Source organism: Callospermophilus lateralis, chromosome 11, assembly GCF_048772815.1.
Source record: "Callospermophilus lateralis isolate mCalLat2 chromosome 11, mCalLat2.hap1, whole genome shotgun sequence".
Classification (NCBI taxonomy): domain Eukaryota; kingdom Metazoa; phylum Chordata; class Mammalia; order Rodentia; family Sciuridae; genus Callospermophilus; species Callospermophilus lateralis.
This window is the reverse complement of record NC_135315.1, coordinates 46400990-46421644: the sequence shown is the minus strand read 5'-3', so window position 1 is coordinate 46421644 and position 20655 is coordinate 46400990. Positions and strand designations below refer to the sequence as shown.

At 47.1% G+C, this 20655-nt stretch overlaps 1 protein-coding gene and 1 pseudogene across 1 annotated transcript; one reads left to right on the top strand and one right to left on the bottom strand.

Moving 5' to 3' along the window:
* The first annotated feature begins 2677 nt into the window (after window positions 1-2677).
* LOC143410512 (lymphocyte antigen 6D-like) lies at window positions 2678-4384 on the top strand. The gene is made up of 4 exons (XM_076871384.1): window positions 2678-2726; window positions 3103-3201; window positions 3719-3908; window positions 4270-4384. The coding sequence occupies exons 1-4, from the start codon at window positions 2678-2680 to the stop codon at window positions 4382-4384; spliced, it is 453 nt and encodes a 150-aa protein (XP_076727499.1).
* A 14569-nt stretch (window positions 4385-18953) lies between these two features.
* LOC143409421 (olfactory receptor 1L4-like) lies at window positions 18954-19897 on the bottom strand (annotated as a pseudogene).
* Window positions 19898-20655: the final 758 nt, after the last annotated feature.

Below are 20655 nucleotides of genomic sequence, written 5' to 3'. Positions count from 1 at the left end.
CCAGAATCACCTCCCCACATCCAGATCCTTAGCTCCATCCCATCTGCAATGTCCCCTTGCCATGTGAAGGAATGTGGCCACAGGTCCACAGCTTTAGAACTAGGCTGTCTCTAGGGCATTTTTCTTTTTACAGAACCATCAGCTGCCTGCTGTACTGTTCAGGTTACCTAGGGGATGAAGCTTAGTTACAACACAGACATGATAAGCAGAACTTCTGGGCTGGTCGCCTGTGACTAGTCCCGGTATTGTCTTGACTCCCTTCTCGGAATGTACCGTTCCTCTTGGCTGACCCCTGGCCTTTCCCGCTAGCCCATAACATGACGCAGACAGGGGGTTGGGAAGTGCAGTGAGGTCAGCTGTCTCCTAGGATACTGGGAGGACTCAGGGAGATTAGGTGGTGCTGGAAGCAGGTCTGCCCCCTCCTGTCACTGCTGAGCCTGGCTGCTGGCCAAGTCTAGGCTCAGTCATGTAGGGTGTTCCCAGGCTGCTCCCAGAAATCTTGACCAGTCCATCAGGCTGGGTGGGGGGGGGTCTCTTAGGTCACCAGCATACCTATTGCTTCTGGGTCCCCAGGAGGGTGATGACTATCCCCATACAGAGAGCAGATATGAGCCTACAACACCAGGGGTATCTGTTTCCTCAGAGACTGGAAGATGCAGTCCCCTATGTGAAGGGCAATCCTCACACCCAGGTGTGACCTGGCTGGTCATATCCCCCCTCAGGGCCTCAGTTTCCTTTTCCATGAAATGGGTTCATTACTCACATCGGGAATCCTGGTCGTTTAAAAGAAAGACCAAATTCCCACAATTTGCACACTGAGTATTTATTTATTTTTTTTATTTTTTTGACAGAACCAGAACCCTGTCAGGCCACACAGGGCTGGTGGAAACTAAAACCCTTCCAGAGACCTTTTCCCCACCCCCCAGCATCCCCAGCAAGTGCCTGCCCCTCACCCCTGTTTTCCCTTCTGGTTATGGAGGTGATGTGTTCCTGGACTCATCTTCTGTCTCTCACTTGCAAGGGGAAATAGCCCTGCCGGCGATGTTGGAGGAGCCAAGGACCTGGGTTCCATGGACCCATCCATCTCTTACTTGCTGCATGGCCTAGGGCAGGGTCTGACCCACAGGGCACCTTGGCTTCTGGATCCACTTGGTGAGGTGACAGTGCCCAGGACCAAGGAGTCCTGGCTAGGCGTGGTGGCAATAGAAGGGGACCTGAAGTCAGGGAGGAGAGAATCTGTAGCAATCCAGAGGAGCACTTCCTCCTAGTCTGTGTGGCACTAGGCAAAATGCAACTTGGGCCCCAGTCCAGGCTTGAGAGTGTGGGTCTGGACCCAGGTATATAGAGCTTTCCAAGCTCTCGCAGAGAAACAGCCATGCTGTGCAATTCATTCCCAGAACCCCCACACCTGGGTTCAAGGGGCTCTGGAGAGGCTGGTTGGGCTCAATTGACTGCCTCTGCGATTAGCAGCAAGCAAACAGCCTCTGGCCATCTGGGCTACTGGGGTGGAAGGGATCTGGCCAGTAGTGGTAAACAGTGTGGAATCTCCCAAGGTCAGAGGCACTTGGGCCTGAGTCCTTGGCTCAGGGCCACTAACAGCCTGTGGAATCCAGTCTCTGCTGATGGTGGACAGGGGGTGGGTGTCCAGCTGAGATCCCCTGGGTATGCAGTCATGCCCCCACCATCAGAAGGGCTCTGTCTTAGCATTTGATTCCCTTGATTTCTAAGGGACACTCCTACCCAGTCACATCCTTCCCTCTGGTGTTTCTGCATCTTTGAAATTCAGACAGAAGGTACACACTGTGTCCTCTTCATTCTTGATGGGACACAAAATAAGTCCCCCTACAGCCCACGGTGTGGTGAGGCAAAGAAGTAGATGTTAGCTCCATGTGACACCTCTCACCCCTCCTTGGCCAGTGTCAGTCACACTGGGCCCCTACCATGTCCCTTCTGGGGAGGCTGTGGCTAACCTTTCCCACAGAACACCCAGTGACTGTGCATCACACCTACACCCCCGCATGAAAAAAGACCAGCTGTGTCATGGGCTGAACTGTGTCCCCCAAATTCATATGTTGATGCCCCGACTGCCCAGTCCCTCAGAATGTGACTGTCTGCAGATGGGTCTTTAAAGAGGCAATGCAGGTTGTGAAGTCACTAAGGTGGCCCTGATCCAATCCTCCTGGTGTACTTGTGAGAAAAGGACGTCAGAACATAGATACATAGAGGACAGTCATGGGAGGACACAGAGAGAAGATGGCATGGTGAGGCCTCAGAGGAGCCAGCCCTGCAGGCACCTCGCCCTCAGTCTTCAGCATCCAGAATGGGAAAGATGCTTCTCTGGGGTTCTGACCCTGTGTGCAGTGTTTGTTATGGTGGAGCAGATTATGCTGCCAGGGAGGGGCCCCAGCAAGAGGCAGAGCAGCATGGTTGTCCTGGCCCACAGAGAGAAGTGGGGAAATAAGGTCCAGTGGCTGGCGGAGGCCTGGGCCAGTCAGGTGAATTCCAGAAGTGTTCATCATCTAACCACACCCCCGTGACAACACATGTCATTAGCTAGGAGTGAGCTAGGACTGACACCCCACCCACCACATCTGGGGGGGCTAATAAAAGTCAGCTGGCCTCATGCAGGTCAGACACTTGCTCTGTTCACTTGCCTGCCTGCCTGCTTGGACTAGGGATGCGACACCTGCTCTGGTTGCTGCCTCTGTTCCTGTTGGCAAGGCCAGGTAAGCTTGTGGGGCCCTGCCCTGTGTCCCCAGGGCTCTGAGGACCCTGGCTGCCATTCTGAGAGTCTGACGTACGTGGACATGCCCCCAGAATGATGTGCCCCTCTGCTGCCCAGAGAAGGAGCCAGGGCACAGGGCAGGACTTGCTCAGAGCCTCAGTTTCCTGCCCTAGAGAATGCATGGTGCTATGACTTCTGGTGTGCTCCCAGAACCAGCAGTGGGCTGACTGCCAGGGTGGGCAGGCAGATGGGGGAGCCAGAATGAGGTGGAGGGTTTGGGAGGTGGGTGCTTTCCAAATAGCAGGGTCCACACCTGTGGGGTCGATGGCTGTGGGGTGGGAGGCCTGGGTCCCTGAACTGAGGCATCTCTCCTCCAGTCCAGGGCCTGAAGTGTCACGAGTGCTTGGCATCAGGAAATTGCTTCCAGCCTACGTCTTGCAGGGCCGATGCCCGATACTGCCTGACAACCTGGAACAGTGAGTATCTGCCTTCCAGGCAGGTGGGGGTCAGGGTGGTGTGGGGTGAGATGTGGATCTGGCACCTGGAGCCTCCAGCAAAAAGGCGAACCTGGGAAGTCCCCCATTTCTAATCTAGGCACTGAGATTGGCCGGCAATTGTTCAGGTAAACACTGTGATTGTCTCTACCCTGCAAAATGGGCACAATGCTGCTGCTTTCTTCCAAGTGGAAGATCAGACAGGATATTCTGTCCACTCCACATGCTGCACGGGAAACACAACAATTCAGATTGTTCCCAAGGGTACCAGCTACTCAGAAAGGAAGAGGGAGGTGAAGTAGAGTAGCAGGTAGAAGAAGCCCTGGTGGTGGTCACATGCTGGGCCCTGACCCTGGTCACCTCCTGCCCTGCTTCCCTGTGGGGTGGGAGAGCAAGGAGGAAGCATCAGGCAGGCTGTCGGGAGGCCTGAGTGTTTTGAGAGGGGCAGGAGCAGATTCCACAGGTCTCAATAAACAACTCTCTATCTTGCCTCTTCCAGGTCCCCCAGGACAGAAAACGCTGGTTATAAAGTCATGTGCTTACACCTGCCCTGGCTTCCAAGAGAGCCTGAGTTACTCCAGAGCTTCCTGTTGCAACACAGACCTCTGCAACAGCACCGTGAGCCTCAGTGCCAGCTGGGGGTTGCTGGCCCTCAGTGTCTGGGGTGCCTACCTTGCCTACCTCATCAGGTAATGGTGGAGCTCAGTCCAAGGCACGCCCAAGAGTAGAGGACTAGGAATCTGGAGCCAGGTTCCACTGGTGGCTGACATGCTTTTTGGCCTTGGTGGGGCACTTCCGCACTTCCAACCAGAAGGACTCCAGGAGAGAATGAACACATAAGTGGCCCTTAAAGGACACTAGACACACCACTCAAGGTCATTTCTGCTGTCCAGGTTGCTGCATTCTGATCACCAGCCTGAGAGCTGGCCACCTCCCAGCCTCCAGGGGCCATGCGGTTACATGGTCCTGGTTATACAACCGTTGCTAAGCTAGGCTGAGGCAGGAGCCTCTGGAAGTCCAAGCCGTTGCTCCTCTTTCCTGGTGTTTCAGGGCTCAAACTCCTAGCAACCTCAGAGAACCTGGGCTCTGTGCCACCACCTCAAGTGAGCAGGATCCTTGGTGGACACCAGTGCTACATTGCCAGCACTCGAGTGTGCTGCTGTGAGGCAGGCCAGGGACCATGGAGAAACGCCAAGCCTTCCACTGGCTGGGACAGGGACAATTGCCCTGAGCATCACGTGGGGTGGTGTTGGTGGCAGCAGGGACAGCATAGATATTGCATGCAACCCCCGGCGTCACCTTCTGTCTAGGGCTGGGCCTGCCCACCCACATCAGAATCTCAGCTGCGAGAACTCCTGTACATGTTGGATCCAAGAGCACAGGGATAAGAAGAGCAAGGGCCAGGCCTCACCCAGCTGTGAAGCTACTTCAGAGCCAAGCCTGAGGCCTGCCTCCCCTCACTGCCTGTAACTTGGATGCTGCCTGGGTCAGCTGGTCAACCTTCAGGAATCATACATTCTTTAGTCAAGAGTAACTACCTCCCAACAGAACATATAGCAGGTTCTTTCCTCAGAGACCTGAATGCTCAGATAGCAGCTGCCCTGCTCTCCCCAGTGGGGCCTCGACAGGCACTGGCCAGCAGAGCAGGCTACGGAAGGGAGTTGTGGAGAGCCCACCAGCCTGCCCTGAGGTCCCTGGCTTCTCACCTGACTCTCCTCACCACCTACCTCACTCCTTTCTCCTCTTGGGGAGGGAAGGTGCGCAGGCTCCTCACTTGCTACAACCCTCGGGCAAGGCTGGGGTCCCCTCTGACCCTAAATACTTACCAGGACCTCCTTCCTAACAAAGTTGGGACTCTTCTGCAATCGGGCCCCTCATTCTAGCCACCAAGGGGACATAACCTGAGAAGACTGGTGTCACCAACCTCCTCAGCAGCCCTGGTATCACAACCTCACCCAAGTACCAGGCCTCAAGATCCCCTCTGATCCATCATCCCAGAGGTGGGACAGCTATAAAAACTTAAACAAGAAATATAATATTGATGATAAATTAAAAAGGATATTTAAGTTTTTTATTATGTTCACAGAGTTCATGGGTTTAAGGGACTTTCCAATCTGCGCCACCCTGGAAAAAATTAGTGCCCAGCTCAGCCTTCTGCCATTAAGCACCCCTCTTCTGCACAAGAGCTGGTGGGTTCTCTGGTTGTTAGGGCCAACCAGCAGGCACGTCAGGTGTCCAGAAGTGACTGCCATGAGTTCGGTGTGTATGTATGGGCAGTGGGAACAGAAAGCATCCCCTGCACAACTGCCCTGTACATGCCAGTTACTGGATGTTCAGGACCCTGACTTCAGCCTCCACAGCCCAGTTGGGTGGTAGGGAGGTGTGGGCTCACCTGTGTGCAAGGAGCCCTCTGAACTCACCACCCAGGAGCCAAGGATCCTCAGGCAGTTGATAGCAGGTTCCTCCAGGATGGCTTCCCATTGCACCCACTCAGGGCACGGTCCCCCACCTTGTCTAGCCCCAGCAGGGAGACAGAAGCTGTGCCTAGCCTCAGGCACAGCCTGTAATGGGCAACACCCTCTGCTCTGGGTCTGAAGTGGTCCAGGGACTTAAGGGTCCCTGAAACCTGTGCCCCAGCACCTAGCTCAGTGCAGGGGACATCAGGCCATGGAGAGTGTTGTGGGCTCCTTTATTGAAGCAGGTGGGCACATAGGGAGGGTCCGGGACTTGTAAGGACAAGAAGTGACATCATGACCTCCTCTGGGATCAGCTCAGGCTTCTCTAGGGGACTGAGGCCAACACTAGGTTTCTGCACATGGTGCTTTAGAGAGATTAGTCTCAGGGGTGAATACCAGAGCCCGACAAAGAGTATCTGGCACTGATCCTGCTTTAGACAAGAGAGCTTGGCTCCAGGGGTCAGGGGAACACAACCTTCTCAACTGCACACTGCCTGCTGGGAAGGTCCTACCCTGTGCAGCCTGACCTGGAAGCCCCAGGGCCACGTGTGCTGGACACATGCACCTGGAACCAAAGCCAGGCAATGGCAGCAGGTCTGGTGGCTCTGGCACCCGCTTCAGTTCCAGGCTTCCTACTGCATCCACAGCAAGAGGAGCATCAGCTTCAAAGCCTTTTGTGTTATTGTGGTGCTGGAGATCGGATCCAGGGGCGCTCTAGTACTGAGCCACACCCCAGCTTTTGTTTTGAAACACAGTCTCACTAAGCTACTGAGATTACAGGCATGTGCCACCACACCCGGCTTTAGTGCCTTTTGATACTATCTTGAGACTAGTCAGGAGGTTTGGTTCACCCAGTACAATCCAGGACTGCTGGAGGTCACCACAAAGAGTGACTGCACCCACTCTGGGACATCATGGTGGACTCTACACACCATGCTGCCTGGTTTTTTTTGCAAAAAAAAAAAAAAAAAATAGAATGCAGGAATCATCACACTGTTTTTTTTTGTTGTTGTTGTTGTTGTTTGTTTGTTTGTTTGTTTTGTTTTTTGTTTTAAATCAGGCAAGTGAAAACCCATGCTCAGATCCTCTCCTCCAGTCCCTCTGCTCAAGGGGGTGACTGACACCCTTCCTCATGCAGGACCAGGCAAAACTAGGGATTGATGCCAAACCCTTCCTTCCATGTACATCACACACTTACTTCCACTCATGCTTCTTTAGTCATCAGAGCTGAGGTGACAGTTATGTGCCTTGGGTTTAGAAACTAAAGTTACTTTTAGATTTTCATGTTGACACCTATAGATATAGAAAATTCCTTTACATTTCAGGAGGCCCTGCATAGCCAGTCCCTTTGATGGCAAATTTTAAACTGCTTCTGATTTTCTGTGATCACAACTTGCTTATTGCCTATGCAGGTCTTTGTGCTCCAACCAGATTATTTCTGTTGAATACTCTCCTAAAAGTAGAATTCTGAAAAATAAATGTCACCCATTTAAAATTTTTGTTATTCCTGCCAAGCTGCCCTTCTCAAAGGTTGCACCAAGCTGGGAGACTGTCTGGCTTTGGTGGAGGGTTGAAGAAAACTGAGAATTACAGCTATGGTTAGTTAGGTTCTGATGGGCAACCTCTACTAGCTGGGCTTCTCCCCCCTGGAGTCTGGTCATGGCTTTACTTGGGGTCTTTGTTGGTGCAGGGCATGAGGCCTGGAGAATGGACATGAGCTTGCTGTTGGACAGTGAAGTTTGGGCATGAAGCTTGGACCACAGGCTCCTGGATGTGGCCATGGCACATGGATGCTGAATTCCGTGGAGGCAGGGCATCCAGGATAGTGTCAGGAACTAGGTATGTGGGCCTAGGTCTTTCACCAATGGAAGGAGAGCCCAGGACATCATCCCTGACAAGGGCATCTATGGGACACATGCACAGAGACCTTCCCAGAGAATATCAGCCACTCTTGGGGTTCTGCCTTCAGAGCTGATATAAACAAAGTCCAGCAGGCTTCTGGGAATCCCACACATGTGTGGAAGACACTAGCCCACTCACAGAGCCTTGCCAGAGGGCTTTCTGCAGAAGAATGATGAGGGCCACAACCAAGTTAAGATGGCGCCTGGCAGTATGCTGGGAGGAATGGCTTCTGAGCCAACGCCAGCGAGCCATTAAGATAATGAGAATTCATTCCTTAATGACTGACTGCTGTGTCTAGATGATGTCAATTAAGTTAAGCTGAGTGTAATTAGTTGGGTATATGTACCTCTGCAGTCTGGCAGAGAAGCGGCTCCTGCTATCTCGGGTGCCCGCTACTTTGAGTTTTCGCTTAGTTCCTGCTGAGTTCACTCACAATAAAGTAGTTCCCGATTCAACCTTCAAGTTGCTTGTCACCTCTCGGTTATTTAACCCACCTGGACTACTGCAGAAGAACCTGGTACTAGGACCAGTTTCCCGAAACACTCTCTTTCTAGTTTTCCATGCCCTCCCTGGTCTCCTGAGCTCTCTGTGGTGGGTGCAGGGAGCACTGTGGCTCAGTTCTGTTATTTGGACATGGCCTTATCACCCATGGCAAATCACTTCAGCCATCCCAGAATCACTCTGCCTGGACTCAATACAATCTCCAACTTTCACCTGAGTCATTGTGCACTGGAACCCTGTGTCCTGACCAGCATCAGGAAGGCAGGTGCTAGCCGGAGCCTTTAGGTGGAGGCTGCTGGCATAGGTCTCCTGCAGGGGCTTCCCAGGAGGTTTTCTACTGCAGGCTCCAGCATCCTGGGAGATTCTTTTGCCTGCTGTCCACAATCTGGCTCTTGGAGTCTGGGGCTATCCCTCAAGTCCATCGCCCTCCACCTGTGGAAGGAGGATGTCTCAGCAGAAGAGCTAGACTTCATGGCTTGCTGATACAAGCAGTGGCTCAGAATGTCTGCTGGAAGTTAAAGAGGGTGGGTCCTACTTTCCATCTCTCTCAGCTCAAGGTCAACTTCTCAGAGATGCTTTGGCCAACCATTCTGATGAGCCAGTTGCTCTCCAGAATAAGATCTTGTTTCATCATTGTCTTCCACACCTGGATGCTGGTGCTCTGGGTACCTCACTGACATACCTGTTAGACATGTACCCAGCACACAGTTGCTCAGCAAGAACCCCCAGCCTCCAGCCCTTATACCCTCTCTTGGAATGGATCAATCCTCTATATTGACTTTCTCTTATCCCCTTCCTGTGTAGAAGCAACATCCAGACCTGGTCTGGAGCAGAGATGGAGAATTTTCTCTACAGTGTGGGGCTCTCTAATTGAACTAGGTCTTCCTACTACAGCCTGGGCAAGTTCCCTAATTTCTCTTCTAAGCAGAGGATATAAATGACCTGTCTGCCTCTCAAGAACCTGGGATGATCAGTCAGTATCTGCCAAGTGCTCACAGTATGAGCTGTCAACCTCTTAATTAAGGAACTAAATAGAGAGCAATTATTCCCCTAGGGAAGACATTCTCCATGCAAATGACCAGTGTGAGACATTCAAGATGGCAGAGTAGTGGAAAGCCACATTTCCAGTTGTGCTGGGACCCAGGATTCGAGCAGTGGGAGTACTATTTCTCAGCAAGGTGGGTGATAGAGGGATTTCACTAAAATTCAACACTGGACAATCAGAGTGTCTTAGAGACTCAGAAATTAGGGTGCACTGAACAAAGAAGAGTATGATGAAACTAGGCTAGTTGCAGTACCTGTGCTGGTACACCACAGAGGGGAGGGAGAACACAGACAGGCATGCAATGGGCAAATTTGGCACAGAAAGTCCTGTTGATCAGAAAGGCAGCCCAAACTTAGCTGATCCAGAGCTTGCACAGCCATCTGGTGTTTGAAAGTTGCACTATTTGTCAACCAGCCATGGACAGCTGAGGTAAGAACCATCTCAAGGAGGCCACACTGCTGCTTAGTGCTGTGGAACTGGGAGACCATAGCAAACACTGTCCTGGCAAGTACCTAACTTGTGGCCCAGGGTGTACCCAGCAGAACATGAGTGAAACAGGAACAGAAGAGATTGTACCAGGGGGATTCAAGTAAGGGATACAGAGGGGAGCCCAACTTGCTTTCCCTTTGAGTCTGGAGCTCGTGTGACCATAGGAAGTGGGTTGGGAATCTGAACAAGTGGGTGTGAATACATTCAGGGACTCATCCCAGGAAGGCTGTGTTTGAGGGCAGCAGAGTGTGTGGAGGATTGCCCACCCCCTCCCCTGGCCCTCTAAACAGAATTCTTGGGAGGCTCCTGAGACCCAAACTTCGAGCAGACACCAGCAGCTTCCAGGCCCTCCACGTGTGACCATTCATTCTTGTCAATTATATTGACCACCTGAGCGGAGACCATTCCTTTATTGTTCATTAAGAATATTCTCCACAGGGGCTGGGGATGTGGCTCAAGTGGTAGAGTGCTCGCCTGGCATGCGCTGGGCGCTGGGTTTGACCCTCAGCACCACATAAAATAAAATAAAGATGTTGTGTCCACTGAAAACTGAAAGATAAATATTAAAAAAATTCTCTCTCTCTCACTCTCTCCTCTAAAAAAAAAAGAATATTCCACACACACTTTTTTGTGTGTCGGGGGGAGGTTCTTGGTGTGCTGATTGGTTTGTGGATATATATACATATACATATTTCTTTTTTTTTCTCTCTCACTTTAGCATTTTTACTATCATTATTTTTACTTGCCTTGTCTTTTGAGGGTTATAAGGATTTTGTTTTATTTTGGTTTTTTTTCTCTCCTTTCTTCTCCCACTAACAGGATATTCTCTTGTTCTTTATCCCTTTACTTTGTTTTTTCCTCCTCCTCCTTCCTTATAATCATAACCTGCTATATCTCTTTTGCATTCTCTCTGTTCACATTTTGAACATTGTAAACTCTCTTCTATCTTCCTATTAAATTTTCTTTTCTCTTAATGAACCATATTTGACCATCTTTTAGATCTAATTTATTTATAAAACTTCTGCCGGCTCCACTCATGTTGCTTTATTGCTGCTGGATGACCTAATTGACTCACCTGCTGTTTGCCTTACTGCCAAATCTAGTTCTAGTTATTGTTTGTTTTGCTGTTGGCAATTTCTGACTCCATCCTGGAATCTTCCAGGGTGACTAGGTGAGCTCTAGTCATATCACTGTGGCAAGGTTCAAACCTTGTCCTCCCACGTCTCAGAGGGTGCTTCCTACATCATCTTCTCAAGGATATGTGTTTTTATACTTATGGATAATTTTTATTAGAACAGAAGAATAGAAACCAAGAGAATCAGGGAAAAAAAACATATATATATACTGACTTCTCTGGATTCCTCCTGAGATATATATCAGATATATATCTCAGGAGGAATCCAGAGAAGTCAGTCACAAGCTTTTGACCACTTCCCCATCTGGGGCCATACAGGACATGCTTTCTCTTTAGCAATAAACTATGGACATGTGCAGAATGTCTCTGCACAGAGAAAACTGTTCAAGTTTTTTGGGTCTGAGGCTTTCATTGAGAGCTAATCACATAGAGACACCATGCTACATGACAGTCACAACCACTGAAACTTAGGATCCCAGACGTACATCAAGTATGCTGATGTAGATGCAAAGCAATCCTGACAGGCTGAAATGACATGGCCCATTGATCCAGATTTACAAAACATCATGATCAACCACTAACATAAGAACACTCTGAGGGCCACATTACCAGGGGTTGGCCAAATGTCAGTCATGCTTCTAGGTTCCTTGAAGACATGCAAGGACTGAACAGCAAGACCTACTTTCCTTACACTCCACATGTGATATTTAAAACTCAACAGTGCCCCATTATATGGGGGATTGTATGTGTAAATTCTGGCAAGATCACAGTTAGTCATTGCTTGAACTGAGATTCAAATCCATGGTGGGTTTATGCCTACTTATGCTGTACTGTCTTCTCACTACCAGCTACTAGGGTGCTGAGTATTTACAGATCACCCAATCCATTGGTATGAACAAAACCCCTACTTGACTATAAATTAGCCTTAAGCCATTCTTCTACTCTGCTGGGGGCATATAAAGAAGTCTTAGGCTCATTCATATCCAACCTCCCTATGGCCTCTGTCTTTGAACAGGTAGTTTTCCCAGGTGTGTGTCTATAAGGTCATCATAACATTTACAGGTGGTACAATGTTGCTGCTTATGCATAAAAGTATTAAGCAGATAGTACATGCATTCAGGGGGAGAAAAAGCATTGTGGTACCACATATCTGTGATCCCAGTTACTCAGAAGGCTGACCAAGGAGGATCACAAATTTGAGGCCCATAGGCAACTTAGTGAGACCCTGTCTCAAAATGAAAAATATTTTGAGTAGAAGCTCAGTGGCAGAGCACTTGCCTAGCATGTGAGAGCCACTGAGTTTAGTACCCCTTGTGGGCGTGCGTGAATGTGCGCATGCACACACACACACACACACACACACACACACACACACATACACACAAAAGCATTGTGAGAGATATAGACTTGAATTTCCTACTGGTATTACCTATTTAAAAAAGAAAACTGAAAAAGGAATAATTTGCTAATGATATGGTGTTAGAAAAGCCTGATCTTTAAAAAATCCACAAATAGAAGCAAAAGTTGTGATCAAATTTTAAATTATCATGACAAAATTTTAAATGTATGCAAAAGTATGGCCAAGTAATATACTGAAATTATCACTACATGCCAATCTTGTTTCAATTAGACTTTTATCCATTATCCATTTTCATCCTGAAAGATAATAACTTTTAAAGATGCACAAACACACCTGTAATCCCAGCAGCCCAAGGGACTGAGACAGGAGGATCACGAGTTCAAAGCCAGCCTCAGCAAAAAACGTGAGGTACTAAGCAACTAAGTGAGACTTTGTCTTAAATAAAATACAAAATAGGTCTGGGGAGGTGGCTCAGTGGTCAAGTGCCCCTGAGTTCAATCCCTGGTACTCCCCCCAAAAATGCACAAGCACTAATAATACCTTATGTTTTATTTAGCTTTTGTATCACTGTCACTAAAAGATCTGACAGGAACACCTTATAGGAAGAAAAGTTTATTTTGGTTCATGTTTGCAGAGGTTAATTCTCTGACCACCTGACTCCATCACTCTGGGTTGACAGTGAGGAAGAATGTCATGGCAGAAGGGTGTGGCAGAGGAAAGCAGTTCTGACATGGCAGTCAGAAGCAGAGAGAGCTCATTTCACCAGAGAAAAAATATAAACCCAAAGGCATGCCTCCAGTGACCTACCTCATTCAAGGAATCCTATCTGCCCAGAGTTACTGCTCAGTTAATCCATATGAGTGGATGAATCCCCTGAATGGGTCACAACTCTCCCCATCTAACCATTTCATCTCTGAAAATTCTTTCATCATTTTGTACTTAAGCTTTTGGGAGACATCTCCTATCTAAATCATAACATTCTGCTCTGGCACCCAGAAGCTCATGCCAACTTCCCAATACAAAACACATTTAGTCCATTTCCAAGAGTCCCCATAGTCTAAATTATCCCAGCATTGCCAAAAAGTCCGAGTCCAACATCTCTTTTGATATTCAAGTCAAACTTTTCCCCTGCAAATATGTACATCTTCCAGAAACAGGATCTCTAAAGTAGAGGCATCTGGGCAGTTGTCAAGAGCCCTGCACTTTAGGGACCATCTCTTGCTGGGGGACAAAGAAGTAACCTCCGGGAGGCAGCCTGCTGGAGACTGGGGTGACCATGCTGTCAGCTGATACACCAGAAGAGCTGGTATTATGTGTTATAGGTTCTGACTGTTGAAGCAGGAGGAAGTTAATTTTTTCAGCTATGTATGGAGTTGATCCAATAAAAATGCCAGCTGAACAGACACTTCTCAGAAGAAGATATACAATCTATCAACAAATATATGAAAAAACGTTCAACATCGCTAGCAATTAGAGAAATGCAAATTACTAGCAATTAGCAATTAGAGAAATGCAAACTACTCAGAGCAATTAGAGAAATGCAAACTACTCCGAGATTTCATCTCATGCCAGTCAGAATGACAGTTATCAAGAATACAACAACGACAAGTGTTGGTGAGGATGTGGGGCAAAGGCACACTCATATGTTGCTGGTGGGACTACAAATTGGTGCACCCGAACTGGAAAGCAGTATGGAGATTCCTTAGAAAAGTTGGAATGGAACCACCATTTTATTTAGCTATCCCACTCCTTGGTCTATACCCAAAGGAACTAAAATTAGCATACTATGGTAATGCAGCTATATCAATGTTTATAGCAGCTCAAATCATAATAGCTAAACTATGGAGCCAACTTAGATATTCTTCAGTAGATAAATAATGGATAAAGAAACTGTGGTATATATACACAATGGAATATTACTTGGCATTAAAAGAGAATAAAATTATCACATTTGCAGGTAAATGGATGGAGTTGGAGAATATCATGCTAAGCAAAGTAAGCCAATCCCCAAAAAAACAAAGGCCAAGTGTTCTTTATGATAAGTGGATGCTAATCCATAATGGGGCAGGGGGACATGGGAAAAATGGAGGAACTTTGATTGGGCAAAGGGAAAGGAGGGAAAGGGAGGGAATATGGAGGCAGGAAAGACTGCAGAATGAGATGGACATTATTATCCTAGGTACTTGTATGACAGCACTTATGGTACGACACTACATCATGTACAAACAGAGAAATGAAAATTTGTGTTTCTATTGTGTACAATGAATCAAAATGCATTCGGCTGTTATATAGTCCTAATTAAAATTAATTAATTAATTAATTAAAAAGTGCCAGCTGATAATCTGCCCATCATAGTCATCTACAACAGCTTTCTACAACACCTGAGATTTCTTTGGAAACTATGAAGAGTCACTTGGTAGAAGAGAAGGGGGCAGATTTCACCAGTAATCCCCCAACCCGCGCCCCAGCACTAGGGTCTGCACAGTGACTGGCCAGTGCCTTCTGGACCTCAGAGCGGTGATTCAGCAGACTCCACAGCCAGAACGCAGGAAGACAGTGCAAACTGAGGAGGGGTAAGGCACAGAGCTAGGGATGGGTGAGGGAGGCTGAAGCTCCTGGCAGAGACATCAGAGTGGTGTTGGGCACAGGCAGGGTGATGGGAAGCCCAGGGAGCCCCTAGTGGGCTCCCTGTGTCCTGAAAGGGGCATCTGAAGAAGCCAGCTCCATATGTGGTCTCTTACATGAAGTGGATAAAAACTTAATTTTAGTCATAAAAAGGAGTCTTGCTGGGAGGAGGAGGCAGGGTGTGGATGCGGGACCCAATTCAAAGACCCTGACCACCTCACTTGGGGGCTGCATCAGGTGTGGAAATTGGCGCAGCCTTGGGAAGGGCTCCTCAGAGGGGGTGTCATAAAGACATGTGTCACAGTCACCTTATTCTGCCAGGAAGACATTGCATCTTAATGTCATGGTGACTGGAGCCTGTGTCGGGGGTAAGTGTGGCCCTCTCCCAGGCTGGTGGCCCATGTTGGCGTCCACCTTTGGACAAGTGTTAGTCCTGTTAGTGGCTTCCCATTTGCTGAATCCTTGGAGGTCTGCATACCTCTCCTGTCAGCCACTGTGCAGTGACTACATGTGGTGACAGAACCAAGTGTCACTGCCATTTTAATTTGGGCTTCAACCCAGGCTCTGTTCATTAATGTTTCTTACTGAGACCTGTGCAGCTTTGCCCAGGCCTGCTGCAGGAGTGCATGGGGACTGCCTCTGAAGCCCACCCAAGTGACTCAACCTTGGCCAGCTCAGATCTGAAAGGTGGAGTACTCCTCAGGCTCCTGGGCATGAGAGGGATGCAAGCCAGTGGCCACATGGAATCTGCTAATTCCAGTATCCATACTTGTGGCTGTTCACCTGTGGACGGCTCTGCAGGGCTGGTGCTCAGCACACTGACACATATCCTGACAGTCTGGCAGTGACCATCCCCCCACGGGTATTGGGGATGCTGTCAAAGAGGAGGGAAGAGGGCTCAGAGCCTACGGCACCACTTCGCCCTATATCTTTAGGCAAGAGTCCTCGTTTATCTTGGCCCCCACTTGCTTATTAATAAAATGGGAATGACAGCAATTCCACCAAATGATTGCTCTTGCTCAGTCATGTGTCTTGTTGATGCATGATTTATCTTTTAAATTTTTATGTAATATTTTTTTTCCTGGTAATGGGGATTGAGCCCGGGGGACTCTACCACTGAACTACACCCTCAGTCCTTTTTATTATATTTTGAGACAGAGTCTCACTAAGTTTCTGAGAATGGCCTAGAACTTGCATCCTCCTGCTTCAGCCTCCCAAAGTTGCTGGGATTACAAGCCCCCAGCTAGCTGACACAGTTTTTACAGCGTGAGACTTGACTTAGTCAGTGATGAAGATGCTCCGCACACACAAAGCAGCCTCTAGTCCAATAAGGCAGTCATGGAGACTCTGAATAAATAAATTCTTCTGCTTTGGAAGCTCCAGTGAGTGTTTCAGGTTCTAGCAAAACTGAAGTAGCAACCCTGAAAATCCTCTGCTTCTAGGAACTACACACATGAAACTGCATGTCTGGGCTGGCCAAAAGGACAGGACACCTCCAGGATCTAGGAAGGAGGAACCTGGTTGAGGGATGGTGGGCTCAGAAGCCAACACTGCATGCAGCCTTGGGCATGGCTGCCACTTGTAAGATCCTGGCAGCCTGAGTGCTACAGGGCAAAGGACATGAACTTACGAGATACATAGGACTGGAGACTAGAATTGGAAGCACATATGGAGTCTGGATTTCCAAGATGGCAAATTCAATGAGAATGTTCTCCTAAAACTTCCTACCTAGCAGCAAGAGATGAGAAGGAAGCTGACCTTTTCAGCTAAGGAATGAAGGGGGAGGAAATACTTCCTCCTAAGAACCAGGACAAATGCCCTCATGTTGGTTTAGGATTTATGTCATCTACACCTTAGAGGCAGTCCAAGCCACATAGTTATACATAAAATATAACTACTACTCCAGGAGGATCAGCAGGACCAGTGAGACCCAGGAGGCCTTCAGCCCCATCACCCAAAGAACAGCCCTGGATTATCTATGTTAAAAGATGTCACATCCAAAAATGTCATCAGCAGAGATACCCCTCTCCTAAAGTCAAGATGATACATAAACCTAAAGAATATAGAAAAAGTACCACAACATGGAGAAAATAAGAGGAAGGGATTACTAACTGTGAAAGCCAAAAAATCAAATGGTGCTGAAAACCAAAAACCAATAGAATTAGCATCAGTTAAGTTAAATATTCTTTGAAAAGGTTAACCTCACAGGGAAAACTTCAACACACAAAACAAGACAAAGCAGAGAAAAGGCATAAATAAAGAACACTAAGAATAGAAAAGGAGCCAAGTGAAGAGCAAATGAAGGAATTCAATAATTAAGAGTGGGAAGGGGGTGGACTTAGTGCATACTGTATGCATGCATTGAAATGTCACACTAAATCCCATTAATATGTAAAGCTAATGCAGGCTGATAAAAAAATTTAAAAAAGAAAAAAAGAAATAGAAACAATTAAATTGAATAAAATAAAAAGAAAAGGAAAAAAGGTGGCCATAATTATACTCCAAGAATTTATATATTATTAAAAGCTTCTTGGGCTGGGGATGGGTAGAGCGCTTGCCTGGCATGCACAGGGTGCTGGGTTTGATCCTCAGCACCACATAAAAATAAAATAAAAGATGTTGTGTCCACCGAAAACTAAAAAATAAATATTAAAAAATTCTCTCTCTTTCTCTTTTAAAAAAAGCTTCTCAATACGATGAAAAAGATCAAATAGACTAGAAATTATTGAAGGAGCTAAAGGACTTAGACTGACAACTTTGGGACAGTACTTGGTTTCTCTCAGTGTGTTTTCACTCTTGTACTATGGGGAAGAAATAGTGCCTTCCTTATGGAAACCTCTGTGGATTGAAACATATTCAGGAAACACTTAGGACTGTGCTTGTCATAATTAATTCCTCACTAAATGTTGACTTTTATTTATTTTTTGCAAGAATGTCCATTACATCTTTATAATACTGAAAAATTGGAAAAACAGTTTTAAATAGTTATTATAATACTTACTGATAAGGAAATGATTAAATAATCCACAGAAGATCTATAGGATCTAGGATTCTGAAGCTGAGATTAAAATTGAATATATTCTATTTGTAGCAACAAGATCTCTTAGATGTCTTGTTTTATGCAAAAAAAAGGAAATTGCAAAATAGTATATAGTGGAAGTTACTATTTATGTTTCAAATAAGAGACTAAGAGTGATTGAAGGGACAACTTGGATGACAGTGTAGGTTGATTTGAGTGGGTAAAGGAGAATTTTTATCTTTATCTTTATTTTTGAATTTCCACTATGAAAATGGTTGATGTAGTATATAGGGAATTTTAAAATTTAAAAACATTTTAAAAATAACTAGATCTTCACTGAAGTTTCCCAGGGAAGAGTCCGCAGGACTGTAGATAACATTATAGTACATTCAACAAAACCTCCTTAAAACCCTTCAAAGAGAAAATTCACAATAGCCAAACTATGGAACCAGCCTAGGTGACCATCAACAGATAAATGGGTAAAGAAAACGTGGTACATATACATAACAGAGTTTTATCCAGCTGTAAAGAAAAATGAAATTATCGTATTTGCAGGAAAATGAATGTAAATAGAGACCATTATGTTAAATGAAATAAGCCTAACTCAGAAGATCAAGGGTCATATGTTTTCTCTCATTTGTGGAAGCTAGAAAGGAAACAGCAAACTAAAAGAGAATGGGACAGAAATCTCATGAATATCAAAAGGAAAGGACTAGTGGATGGGAGGTAAGGAGGGAGGGGAGAAGTGCTGGTGTGATATTGGCCAAATTACTCTGTTATACTGTGTGCATGTATGAATATGTAACAACAAACCCTATGGTCTTGTATAACTCTAATGTACCACCAAAAAATTTGGAAAAAAACTCCTTCTCAGACCTCCCCTGCTTGCCAACATTCCTCTCCACCCCTCTTTGCTGTGTCACACTCTTCTTTCCATTTTCCACAAACAGGTCAAATTTCTTTGCCATACCTTCATTTGTTGCCCCCAATTTTTTAAAGTCTAGTTCAAGCACTCAGGCAACACTGAATGGATTGGACCCACTGCTATGTACCCACCACTATATTTCACGTCATATTTACTTCATCTAATTTTTTATTTAACAAAAAATAAGATCTCATAGGATCAAAATTGAGAAACTTTTTAAAAAATGTTTTTGGTAATTGTTATTATTACTAAAATACTGGTGAACCCAGACCTGTCCTTACGCCTTTTGGGGCGCACTTCGGCATCTGAGCCCCCTTTTTAGAGCGCCTTTGACCTCTTTGTTGCGAAGGCTGTAGATGAACGGGTTCAAGGTCGGTGTGACCACTGCATACACCACGCTGGCCAGGCGGTTATAACGCATGGAGTAGGCGGATGAAGGACGGAAATATACCGACAGGACAGAGCCAAAGAAAAGCGACACCACCACCAGGTGGGCCCCGCAGGTGGAGAAGGCACGGCGACTGCCTCCTGCCGACCGCACTCGAAGCAACTCGTCGAGGATGTGCGCATAGGAAAGCGACACGAGAATCAGTGGGTCAGCACCACCGTCAGGCCCTCGGAGAAGATGGCAATCTCCGCGGAGGATGTGTCCGAGGTCGCCAAGCTCAGCAAAACCGTCGCATCACAAAAAAAGTGACGCACGGGGGCAGAGTGGGGGTAGGAGAGCGCGGAGATGAGCAGGGTGTGGAGCAGCGAGTGCAGGTGAGCTACCGCCCAGGACGCACCCACCAGCGCAGCGCAGCGCCAGGGTGTCATGACCGCGGTGTAGTGCAGTGGCCGGCAGACCGCCACCGCGCGGTCGTAGGACATGGCCGCCAGGAGGTAGCTCTCCGTGACGCCCAGAGCCAGGAAGAAGTACATCTGGGCAAAGCATGCTTGGAAGGATATGGCCTGAGCTGAGTGGAGCAGGCTGGCCAGCAGTCGGGGGACCGTGACCGTGGTAAAGCAGGCATCCACAAAGCTCAGGTGACCCAAGAGGTAATACATAGGGGAGCACAGAGCCCCATCGGACCTTACCAGTATCACCATGCACAGGTTGCCCATGGCGTTGAGCAGATAGATGCTGAGGAAGAGCAGGAACAACACTGGATGGGCAACTGTGTCATCCATCAGGCCAAGGAGGAGGAAATCTGGGCCGGATGTGAGGTTGACCAGAGCCATACTCCAAGCCAAGTAGGAATGCTGAGGAGTGAGGAGTCAGCAGGTCTGAATTCCGAGGAGCCCCAGGTGGACTTTCTGCATGTTGAGGTTCCATATGTAAATTTTTATACACATCCAGCATGCAGTATTTACAAACATGTTGATAATATAGATTTCTGCTTGCTAAAATATATTGAAAACCACATTGGTCGTTGAATGATCCTAATTTTATGAAGAAAATGCATTTCACAAGGGTGTTCTAAGGTAATGGTTGAGTCTCAAGTTTTGTTGTAAGTCATACCTGATTTTGAGTCCTCACTTTACTACTAAGGTAGTATGTCCTCTCTGAGTCTCGGTTTCTTCTTCTTTAATGAGAAAAATACTAGTTTTTATCCTTGGGTTAAGTGAATAGTAAGTTTAAAATTACTAGCACAGTGCCTGACACATACTAAGTCTTATAACTTCTGTCAACTCATCATCAATCTATCATCATCACCACTATTTAGTCAAAATGAGTTAGGACCCAGGCCATCTAAATACCACTCTAAATCTCTTCACAACACACCTTGCTGCATTTGCCATTCATGAATTATGCTAATTCATGAATTTACCAACTTTCTCTGTAGGCTTGTGGGCCATATGGTTTCTGTTGCAACCACACCACTCTGCCTCTGTTCTGAAAAAGCAGTGGCCCACAATGAGTAAGTGAATGGCCATGGCTAGGTTGCGATAGCACTTTATTTATAAAACAGGTGAAAGGCTGGAATTGCGCTATCAGA